The 13184-nt window shown below is 31.7% G+C and overlaps 1 protein-coding gene across 2 annotated transcripts in view; it reads right to left on the bottom strand.

Annotated features, from left to right (window-relative positions):
* Positions 1-1219: 1219 nt before the first annotated feature.
* LOC111035220 (TWiK family of potassium channels protein 18-like) overlaps positions 1220-13184 on the bottom strand; it is a 29128-nt gene continuing 17163 nt past the window's right edge. The window contains exons 2-6 of one of the 2 annotated variants that reach the window (XM_022316748.1): positions 11346-11646; positions 6045-6247; positions 3603-3911; positions 2878-2958; positions 1220-1618 (exon numbers count right to left, since the gene is read on the bottom strand). In XM_022316748.1, coding sequence (XP_022172440.1) covers positions 1436-1618; positions 2878-2958; positions 3603-3911; positions 6045-6247; positions 11346-11646 — 1077 coding nt within the window. In that variant the 3' untranslated portion in view covers positions 1220-1435. The remainder of the gene's footprint in view (positions 1619-2877; positions 2959-3602; positions 3912-6044; positions 6248-11345; positions 11647-13184) is intronic. The other variant, XM_022316747.1, reaches the window with a different exon arrangement.

Below are 13184 nucleotides of genomic sequence, written 5' to 3'. Positions count from 1 at the left end.
TCGGAGAAAGCACAACATAATAATACACAAATATACAATGCTATAAATGTGTCGGGATGGTCGTCTAATCGTTCTATTTTTACGATTTACGATCTGAAAATGCGTAGCAAAACGAAAACTTGATTGGACTTTGACGTGAAATCAGAAGGTCAACTAATAATTGTGTCAGCTAAACAGATAATATTAAAATACCTAACCATAAAATTGTGCCCGTTTAATGCATGTCATCATAACAATATTATTACCTATACCAAAGTATAAGATAATTTAAAACCACGGCCATATAGTTATTCAGGATCGATTTCATAGTGAGTGTTTTTTTTTTTATCGTCGGGCCACTTTTCATCATCATAAAAAAATACACGTATTCGATGTATGCTTGGTGCGTATGGGATTGGATATTTACAATTTTAATATTTTAACGAATTTAAGGAATTTTATGTTAGAAATAGCTTTTGTCATGTGCATACCAATAATATACGCATTATCTCCATGACTCCATGCATATTATATTGTATACATGATAGTTTTCATAATGTATTTTAATTGTTATGCATCGGCTGATCGAAGCGTTTGTAAATTTAGTTATAACTAATACAACGTGGGAAAAAATAGGGGTGTCATTACACCCTGCCATACTCCAAATGACGCCTCTGACATCTGGTTTTAGTATTCAGTATAAAACTCGAGTTTAACTACAATCAATATTAATTGCTTATTACTTTTAATTTATTTATTACCTACAAATTGATTGAGATCTCTAAAATTATAATCACGTCTAAAGAATACCTAAAAAATACTGGATGATTTCGAGGTATGAAATAATAAATTAGTTATTAGTTATTACTTTATTAATGTAAACTTTTTATATACCTGATGTCAGATTGAAACACCGAATCTAAAATACTTAATGCATTTTAAGATATGCAAATAACTTGAACGGTTTTGCGTGGGTAAATCGTATGTTCTGGTTGCATTTATTATTGTATTGACCTACCATTATGATTATAAATGTCTTGTTTAAGATTTGATTATTTTTCCGCATGTATACGAAATCGGAAATTTGATACTATGTTTGTAATTTGTCTTTATAAATTCGCGAAGCGTGCAAATGCATTTTTGTACTGCACACATTGTGTCGTAATTCTTAGTGCACCAGTGTGCTGACAAAAACGGGAAGGGTCGTACGCTAACAAAAAAAAAAAAAAATAACACAGAAAAAAGAAAAAAAAATGACCGATTTTATATTGATTATATATGTACAATTATTATTTTTTTCATTTTTACTGGACTCGGAAGAGTGCGTCGTCATTATTATATATTGTATACAGCCAATAAGGGACACCATAACATCGTATCCACGAATCCCTCATCTCGTATAATAATATAATTTGTACTTGGTCCATCGTACATCGTTGAAATGAAAAAAGAAAAATCAGTCGTCGTCGTTATCGGTAACTGCGTCCGCATCGATTGTTGTCATGTCGTCCGCGTCGACGGTTAACATGTCGTCCACCCCGATAGGCGCCGGCTCGTTATTATCTACCCGCGGTAACCCGAGACCAATTGTTGCACTTATTTTGGTCGTCGCTTGTCTGAACGAATTCTGCAACTTTTCCTGAAATACAATATAAACATCAAATCGTACAATGTGCGGTAATGTTGTACGCATAAAAGATTTATTTTATTTTAGACACGGTCCTAGTAAAACTATTCGGCTCCGCTCCGTCTGAAACGTGATTAATAATAATACAATGCGCAGGCCCTTAAACTATTGGTTCAATGATTGGATACAGTTTGATCATCAAAATTTGCTTCAGATTACGACGAATGATGATCGATCGCTATGGCTTATTTTCACATATAATTTTAAAACAATTTAACACCCCAAGAACGGCTGAAACGGTTATCGCAACGACTAAAAATATTTAAATTTAATATTTTTCCGAAAACGTTAAGTCACGAATTCCAATCGACCTACCTCGAATATTATTATAATAATTTTTTTAATCCGAAAACACAAACATCGACGGTAAAAAACGAGTGTCTTACATTAAAAATACCGGCTCGCGGTACGTGTGCCGTGTGGTGCGTCCAAAATAAATAATAACAGCGGCCAGAAGGTTTATCCTTTGGATTTCGCATTCCGCGGGTAGGAAATATCGTTATGCCACGTATACCTACTGTTTAATTAATAATGCAACGTACACATTTACAGGAACCGAAATCCTCTTGCGCTGTTGTAGGTACCGCAAAATATATGTAATATACATATGCTGTGCGATTAATAATCCAGAGACGGTCGGGACACCCGGAAACTTGCATATATTCATAAGCTAGGCGTAATAAAGAGCACACCATGTCCGTTGATAAAAACGATCTCGTGGGAAAAACCCTATATTTCGTTGAAAGAATAATAGGTCGAATCCATCACAAATTTCGTTGTGATACATTGAGCGTATTCGTCTTAATCACGCGTATTAATTAATATTAATTGTAAAAAAAAATATGCCAAATGCGAAATTCGGCTCGGCAACGGTTCCGGGTACATGATAATACATAGTTAATATATACTTATAAGAGTGGGCGAGCAGTGGCATGAAGAATAACGCATATTAAAATAATATAGCTCGGAGCCACCACGGATGGATATGATGATTAAAAATACGTTGGTTAGGTTTTTGTTTTCTAAAATTTTAACGACCGTCCGTATGTATAATTTCGCGACAGAGACCGGATGGACAAGGGAACAATGTTTCTCGTCTACTGGTAATAAATTCTCCAAGTATTTTATGATAGCGAGCCTTACAGTATTTTAATATCAATACTTTTTAAATAAAAATCCTCTATGAAAAAAACGAAATTGTCAACTCTTACCTGTACAACATTTATGCACATAGATGTCAGTGCGAGTCCGAAAACCAAGTATACGATAGACACAATCATCACGAGTTGGTTCTGTGAAACAAATAATCAATACTAATGTTTAAAAGAAACGAATATAAAATTGTTATATTATAAATATTGAGTGGTAATGGATATTTGTGGTAAGATTTTGAGTTTAAATATACTGATTTTTTTTCAAATTTCTTTAATTTTCCATTATTTTTATAGTGTCGATTATTTATATCCTATAGTGCCTATACCATCCTGTGTAGAATAAAGAATCACTAAAATAGGTTCGTATGAAAAAAAGCAAGACAAATTGTTAATAATTTATAGGCTAGGCCGTTTTCTTATAAATAGGTATTCAATTTTGAATGTTCATAATTGACCGCAACAACAAATTACAGTTATATACGTTCAGCCAATGTATATAAATTCTTTATTATACCTGTGGTATGATTAACCTGAAAATTTATCTTATTATCTAATTCCTTCCTTATAAATTATTATGTACATTATGTACACCAATAAATAAAATTCACATTGATCCTAGTTCCACCTAAAATAAATGATTGAAATTCGTAAATTTTGTACAGTAAATGAAGTAAAAATGTTGTTACCACAAACAAATTGAAAAATAATAACTTTTTTCTGTTAAAACCATATTATGAAGATTGTCGGGTGTAATAAACCATCTTAATGGGTCATCGACAAACCTTGGGCACGAAATCTCCGAATCCAATTGTCGACATGGATATGAAGACGAAATAGAAGGATTCAAAAAATCCCCATCCTTCCTCGAAACAAAACATGATTGCCCCAATTACGATGTATACAACCAGCATGAGGAACGCCACCGAAACGGGTAGGTTGAACTCGTCGTCGATTGTGTACACGCTGAGCGCCGGTGTGCTAGGGGACGTTGGAGGAAATCCGGACTGACCGTCCGGAACCCCTCCGAACATGTTGCTTGGCCTCCGGAACTTGGTAATGTCGTACATCATCTGTACGCCTTTCATGACCTCCTGGAAAAAAAACGGTCAGTGTTAAAATTATTCGGAGGAATAAAACACCGGAAAACTGTGACCTATAGGAGAGACGAGAGGATTAACTCCCGGAATATTTGTGCATGTTCGTAACTTTCGTAACGCATAAAATATATTGCACGTTTAGTTCGAAAGATTAAAGTGGTTTAGAATAAGAGGGTAGATATTTAAAACAAAAGCATGTAAAATGTCACCGTATCATTCCTCCACTTACCTCCCAGCTACCACTGGACTGGTGCCATTTATTTAAAATAGGTTTAATATTTTACCAAAATATACTTTTCCTTCGGGAAACGTTTTTCATAATTTTAATTAGTGGTAAAAACATTGTGTTTGAATGGGGAGGGGATTTAGATAAATATTTGTCCAGTTTCTCATTCTCTGACATAAAATACCTATGTTCAAACATAAAATTGAATCGATAAAAAAAAATTATAATATTATATTTCCATACTTAGTTTTGTTAAAAATTGTAATTTTAATGTGGTTTTGATTTCAATAATCGTTTAAAAAGTATTTAATGACTACGTGTTTGATAAACAACATAATATCGAACACGCTGTACCAACTTAATTTAAAATCAATAATTAGATTTCGATGTTTGAATTTGGGGCTTATAAAGTAATCGACTTCTAAAAGCTTTTAAAAGTTATTTTGTATATTTTATGGAAACACAAACAATTAAATTGTCTTTGTTATATTACTGTTCACATGTTTCCTCCGGTCAATTAAAATACGAAACGAAACATTAACGCCATTACTGCATTTTTTTAAATTAATTCAACGTCCATTATAGCTTTAAATTAATTACTACCACTTTTGAAATGCAATGACCTATCAAATCAAATGATACCCACGATCTCTTATTTTAATGTGGTTACTGTAGATAAGAGAAAAAATACTTTTTTTTTTAAACGAGTTGGTATATATGTTTGTATATTTTGAACCCTCGTTTTAATTTTTTAATGCTATACTTAAAAAAAGAACAGTAAACTTTATATAATATTCTAAAATAATATTACTGTTTGTGTTGTGGTTATTATACTGTTATTTTACTAGACATTTTAATAACTATTATACATATCGTTGTATCAACATTCAACTTACACCAAATAGAGTAAACAGTGTATAGTTTTGACTCTTGAAAATATTTGATAGTTTAAAGGATATTTTTTAATGAATTAATAATTTTGATATGTAGTACACAACACAGGACCAACAAAATTAAAAATGAATACCTGTCAAAAACATTATATTAACTTTCGACACTTCATAATCTAATTCCTAATTTCTAATAGAATATTATGTCTTAAATTAATACGTTAAAAATACACTCAAGCACAAATATTATATTTACCTTGGTACCTATATTCAAGTGTGGGATTATTTGAATATTTTCCTACATACATTTAATATATTTATTTTATTTACAGTTCAAAACTATTAAAAACATCTAAAATTATCACAACAAAAACCTTGGTACCTATTTACAACTCTCCCACTGATTGATAACTTTCTATTTATTTAGTTTACAGGTAGTGTACACTGACACTGTACATGAGATGAAGTTCTATTGCTTGTTTTTCTGTTCCATAAAATAAACAGTTATTTTGAAATTAATATAATATAATTTTCACATCATTACGGTCAACTTGCATTTAATACCTATTATTTACACCAAGCGTTTTGAATTGTTAGAAATATTATTTGTATTTACTATTTTATTCAACGGAATCATGGAACAAAGTAATTGGTAATTTAATAATACGAAACAGTCAACAGATATTATATTTTAACTGAATTTACATTTTAAACATGTAATTTAAGGTAATTAACGCAATAATATATTTATAGAATGTACAAAGATAGTTTAATCATGACTAGTAGACATTTCACATTGGTCTTACTCGCATTACTTTTGCCCAAATTGCATAAAATATTTTGAAATGAAATAGTTTATTATTCATGCGCATCCTTTATTATGAACGATCTAAGGTTTCAGATTCGCATAGTCTAAATTCACAAGTCATTCATAAGTGATAGCACTATTGTACGCTCTACGGTTCGTGGAGTTTAAGGTTTAGTATGGTCATGGAGATTATTTTTACTTACTTGAACTGGCGCAGTTCTCCGAACTTTTCGACAGCTGCCGGTGTAGTATAGACGCCGGACGAACGCCCAGAGAAATTTAATGCCTCTGGTGAACATTTTTCCGAAATCGGCCAACAAAATAAGGAATATCGGTATGCCAAATATTGCGTACACAATGGTAATCAGTCGACCAGTATTTGTCGACGGAGATATATGACCGTAACCTGAAATAACGACAATCCGCCGTGAGTTATATAATTTATAAGAACCTCGCCTGGTTATTTTTTACTAGGCATGAAAAAATAATAAACGTAAGTATATAATACCTAATGACTAACAAGCAATGATAAAAACTAAAATGCTTGCAACTTTCAATATAGATTTCTATAAATTATTATGACCAGTGAATCGTGAATGTGTGAACCAGTGCTGTGTGCAAAATGTTTTTGAGAGGCCTATTTAGTGGCGTGTTTGGGACATTACTTTGGTGACGGTATGATTTTATGCCCATCAAAAAATTTGGATGATTGAATGCAAACATGAGAATAATTCGTTTAAGCCAATTATTAAATATATTATAATGTAAATTCCTATATAATAGTAAGACTGATATTTGATTATAGTTACTGATAACTAACCCGGAAATAAATTGGTAATAATTAATTACAAAATAATATTTGAAACAATAAATGCCCAATAATTTATTTTTTTCCGACTGACCGCTATGCCTTTAAATATGCATGGCTCTATTTGACGACACAATTTGCAAAATAGTCGTCAAGTATTATCAGCCTTCAAATCGCTTCACACACAGTTAAAAAATATAATGTGTGTTAATAGGCCATACATTCACTATAGTCGAATATGTCAAATTTGTTAAGTTAATATTATCATACAACTGATACAACAGCTGAAAATTGGAATCTAAAAAGTGCGAAACATAATATAATAATATTGTCTGACTTGTTAATAGACGCTTTATTAGCGAAGACGGCATTTCGTATTTGACAAACGTTATTAATTTATAATTTCTACACTGTACATAATTATTAAGATGTAATAATTTAATTTTTATATACAACTATAATTTTTTGAACAGAGAATATTCTTTGTTTCAAAAATTATAAATATATTTTTGAAATTTTAGTTTTAGACAATGTCAGGTACAATATGATATGTAGCTCTAACATTTTTCCTATCTCTTTATTTCCATAGTTTTGTTTGTTGAGAAATCTGATAAAAACTTTTGATAACAACATATATTTTTAATTTTATCAGCAGAATACTTTTTGTATAAATTGGTAGGCATCGAGTATCATGCAGAACTGATAGTTTTTATTAATAAGTTTTTTTATCCAGATGAAAGGATTAAAAAAAATTCATAATTTTGAAATAATGAGTGTTTACTGTTAAACATTTAGAATAATCAATAGGTTCGTATGTAAATTAAAAATAAGATTGAACAACAATTGTATGTTTATAATAAAATTTAATTTTTGTACGTGGAGAGTAATAATAATAATTTTAAATTCAAAATGAATTATCTTATTTTATTAGTACTTTTATAATCAATTCATTTGGCTATAATTTGTAGTTCATTTTGGTAAATTCTTATAGTGGTCAATATAGGCTCTTATATATAATACATTTATTTAGTTAATATAAATAATCAGTTAATAACACTAACTAGTAGCTGGTAGGTATTTAAATATTTAATTACTGCCACTTGTCAATAATTTTACGAATTTAAGATATTTAAGTTTAACGTGTAAAATGTAGATAGGTGTAGCCGTATAGGTACACTATACTGTGTTTGCGATGAAAATATGTTAAGAAAAATATATTATAATGGGCTACTTGTATTGTATATCAATAATGTAATACTTTGTTCAAATTTAATTTTTAAACAATTATAAATGATAATTCGTTTGACCCCACATTTCACATATTTCATGTGTCGAGACTATTATATTTTATGGGTGGCTATGGTTCTAATAAGTCATAAGTGTATCAAATTTTGACAAATTTAAATTTAAAACTATAATTATAACTGTTGTACTCTGCCCGTTTAATTAAATCTAACTCTTTTTTTTATCAATTCGTAAAATGTTTAAGTAGTTTCTAAATTTAAATACATATTATTTAATAAAATGCACGTATGTATAAGAAAGTAATTAGTTGAAATATGCGTGTAATTAATTCTATACATAATTACGCATTACATACGCATACTGTCATATTATTATATGCATACAACGGAATTTTCATTAGAAAATGTGTACGATGTGTATTTTACACATGTTAATACCCATTATTGTAGGTCAAACAAAACGTATAATAGTATGCAGTATACATTTTAAATACACATAAAGTAACAACAAAGGTTATGTGCTTGTTATTTCCAATTTGTTTTATTCACGATGTATATAATACACTGGACCATCGTAATATTAATAGTATTTAATACCGTTCAATACGTCGTATACCTGAGGGATGTTTGGATTCTTTAGATGGGACAACAATGGATTATTCTCTGTGAATCTATAACGGATATTAACAGGAATAATGGACAAAGTTAGTAATACGAGACATAATGGAATCGATTCATCTAGAAGATTATTATTACTATTATCATTATTATTTACAGGACATAATAATATTATAATGTATTCAGATTTTCTACGTGGGTATGAATATTATATTTTGCGTGTAATCAACGTCATGTAGGTAGTGTTGTTTTGTTGTTGTTGCGCATATTTGCAATTTTGTTCCACAATCGATGAAACAACGAGTTTTTGGGTGTAAACTGCAAATACATTGCTCTGGGCTTAATCCCTGAAAGAATTAATATCAAAATACTGGAATTCTTACAGTTTTTACTTAACAAATATTCAGCAGTGCAACAAAAAATATTTTATACTGTGGGAGGTAGATCAGATTGATTTATGAACCGTTTAAAGTTTAGACAAAGGGAGCCATAGTGAATATTTATTATATGTGGAAAACGGGCGCCGAGATAAAATTATAACTTCACTGCACATCACTCTTCTTGTCCAAACATCAAACACCAATCATTCGTCTATCGTGGGTACATTGGACTTATGATAATTTATGCAAATTGCTAATTCGATTTTTTTGTATAATCATTAATATTTATACTTAGGAACACGCAATTGGTTGTATGAGTACCGATGCACAATACATCTTTAAATTCTAAAGATCGAATAACATTATTAGGATATTGGGGTATATAGTGACTTTCAAATTTTTATTTTTTATAGTTCCTCGTTATATCAAGTATAAGAACTTTAATATTTTAAAAGTATCAAAAGTATTTGATTAGTTTGAAAATGTATCAACAACGATTTTTAATTTTTTAGATAATGTTCATATACAGTAAATACAACAGTGTTATTAAAAACATGATACATAATTATATAAGAAATAGTCTCTGATCCCGTTCAAGGTTTTACAAAAATCGAAAATAATTATTGACTGTGTTTTATTAGTGTCATGTTTTTACAGTGAAATATGTTTATTGCGCTATTTACGGTGAAACTCTAACGAAAATATAGCAATATTTTATAGTGTTCATGATAAACATGATTAAGTTTCGGTGTGATAAGACCACAGGTGAACTGTGTTTATTGCACCCTTAAAATATAGTCAAAACCTTTTCACGACTCCATCATAATAATATATATATGTATAATATATTATATATATTATACATACAGGGTGATTCACCGAGCATCATCACCCCCTTTTTTCTTTAATAATGCAGTTATTTGAAATCTGATTATTTTTGAATATACTTAAAGACCATACTTTCAAATTCTTAAGATTTTTTGTACTACTTAAGGATTGTCCCTTAGAGATACAAATAACTTCTGTTTTTCGAATGAGAAAACCCCTTTTCAACTATAAATAATATAGTAGATAATTTTTCTGAACATTTTGATGTATTTGAATCAAAACTCGTAATGGTGGTTTTTGAGTTATTTAAATTTTTATTCTAAGGATAAAGGGTTCAATGGTAATTGGTTTATAAGTATGGGGCTATGGTGATTTGAACATTTTTGTCATTAATATTTATTAAAATAGCTCTAGTTCAATAAATACTATATCCTTTTTTTCGCCTTTTTCTTTTTTTTTTTGTAAAAACATTTTTAAGGACTATTGTCCTCAGTACAGACATTTTAATAACTACTAAGGATCTACTCATTCGAATTTTGAATTAGGCCCATCAAAATTTTCAAAAAACTTATTCACCAAATAATGTATGGTAAAAAGGGGGTGTTTTCATTTGAAAAATAAAAGTTTGGATCACTACAGGACACTTCTTAAGTAATAAAAAAAAAATTCAAGAATTTGAAAATATGGTTTTTGAGTATATTGAAAAATTTCAAAAACTAGTAATTGGATAAATTCATTGTTAAAGGAACAAATGGGAATGAGCATGCTTGATGAATCATCTTGTATGTATGTATATATAAATAATAATATATTATAAGTTTTCTACCATCATTATACCAGTCATCACAGTTATGTATTTTACAAAACGCGGGATAGGGCCGTAAAATGAACCATGGTATTCGGTCAATCGTGTGATAAAAATGTATGTCATATTTGCAAAACGCATTTCTTTTCCAATTAATTTGCTGGATGAAAAATATTACCATCGGAGGACGTGAGCGAATAAAGTTTTGCTGCGCGAGTATAAACTTTAAAGCTTGATTAAATTACAAAAACCGTTAAATAGACACGTTCCCGCCTCTAAGTACAAATTTTGCTCTCAAACCTCATACACCCACATGCTGTCTGTAATACAAATTAGTTTGAAAATCATTAACAAATCCTGTTGGAAAAATACTGTTTCGAACTACTGAGAAAATCCAGATTACAATGACCGATTCAAAATTAAAAAAACTAAAAAACAGATTTTGTATTTTATTTTATGATGATTTTTTTGTTAAAATTATGTATAATTGTATGGATATTATTATATTTAAAAAACCGTTTGTCCGTGTCTGATTAGTGATTCGTAAGTACCTAATGCCAATCCATAAAACTACTTCAATATCAAAGCACACTGATTGGATCTTTTATTTGGTGTATCTCTATGGACTGACGTGCAATAAACGACGAACATATTTAAACCGGGATAACGGATCGGACCAAATCGGTGGCGAGAGGTGTCATCCATACATCAAACAACGTTTCTAGAACACTGCAGTAGGCATTCGGTCGGTTTGCTTAACAGAAACACATCACCAGAACCGATGGACAGTCAGGTGAAATGTGAAATGCGCGCGGCATTACCTATGGTCGTGACCACGGTGAAACAGTAAATGGCCGAGTTGACGAAGCTCCACGAGCTGCGGCCGCTGTACGTGGTCGTTCCCGCCTCGAACGCGTCGTGCAGCTGCTCCTCGAACTCGACCAGTTTCCGGCGGGCCGTCTGTTTCCACTGGTCCGCGCCCATCCGCCGGCTGTCCGTCCACAGTCCGTCCAAGAAGTCGCGCTTCACCCTCTTCACGCCGCACTTGTAGAACGACTCGAAAGCGCCTTCGGTGTAACGGAACACCATGCCTCCCACGCCGCACATGATCACCAGTATCACCTGTGCATTGGTCACGAGCAATAGACCTCGTCAGGTATACATATAGGGAGTATCTACAGGTGTTCAGAGGCGACTATTATACGGTTCGAGGTCTCGATCCCTACCCTTGCCCTCCCCGACCCCCCCATCACGCATGACCCAACCAATCGGTATGGCTGCGTACTATAGTTGCGTCCCAAAGATAACTGGGAAAAAAGATCTAATCCGAATTTATTGCAGTCCGGGCTCTTATACTTTGTACATCGCAGAATTTTTTGTGTTGCGATAGTGAAATGGACGAGTTGTGGCTCGATTTATATATTTTACCATTTTAAGATACGTCTTCCAGTACATTCATACCTATAATATGATTAACGTTGCCCGTTTAATAAGAATGACGGTTGAAAATCATAATACAGTTTTTGAGTCTCATAACATAATATCATATTAATGTTTTATTGTGTGATATATAATATTTTAAGACAAGTCCATTATACTTTAATGTTATTGATGACTATTTAAGTAACAAATCAACAAATTTGAAAAAATAAATACGAGACAAGTTTTTACCAGTGACATAATACTAATTAATTTTTTTATATGTGATAAATATTTAAATAAAAACTGCAAAACAATATTTTTAATCTACCTGTAGTAATGATGCTACAGACAGTTTGTGCCCAAATGAGAAAAAAAATAAAGTTACATAATATATAATATTAATTAATATTTTTAATTAGTATGTGCACTAAAAAAACATGGGCTACAATTGGTATAATATACCCTAAATAATATGGACCGCAATTTGGAAGATATTTTTACCACGGGACGCAACTATTTTTTGTCGTTGTAGGTTGTAGCTGTTATGCCGAATCGATTCATCTCTACCCCGGGGAAGGACCACGAATTCGGACCAGAACAACTCTACAATATTGCTTATATCCGTCCTCCGGATTTCTACAGATGTATTTTATATATAATGTGGTGGCTATAATGTAACGGAAGACAACGGTGGTGACACATCAATACTCGGTAAATTTTTATCCGGATAAAGAATCATTTTTCGACATAAACCAAACGTAACGTGAATTGAAATTACCTACTCAATTAAAATGAGCTCTTTAAACTACCAAATATCGACAGACACAATACACGGATCCATCGGTGCTTATGCAAAATAATACAATAAGTATTGTAAATCCATTAATATATTACTCGCATTGTTCAAAATCGAAATCAAAATAAGCTGTCTTTGGATACGGTATTTTCGTGGATTTTCGTAAGTGTTCTGGAATATGGGAAAACACTACGAACATGTATAGGACATATTATTTTGTTTTACTGCTGCGCCGCGGCGATTAAATCGGTAGGTGTGAAAAAAATTGCTAATAGGTGCGATAATCGCATAGGAGCTACGCGGCCAACCACTGCTACCGCAGACGGAATCGCCACCGGTGCGATCGATTATTTGACCCCGTCTCCGAACAATGCACACCCCCACACCCAACCACCACCACCACCACCACCACCACCACCACCACCACCATCCCTCATCACAA

This window comes from Myzus persicae, unplaced genomic scaffold, assembly GCF_001856785.1.
Source record: "Myzus persicae strain clone G006 unplaced genomic scaffold, MPER_G0061.0, whole genome shotgun sequence".
NCBI lineage: Eukaryota > Metazoa > Arthropoda > Insecta > Hemiptera > Aphididae > Myzus > Myzus persicae.
The sequence above is the reverse complement of the archived record's forward strand: the minus strand, read 5'-3'. Positions and strand labels throughout refer to the sequence as shown.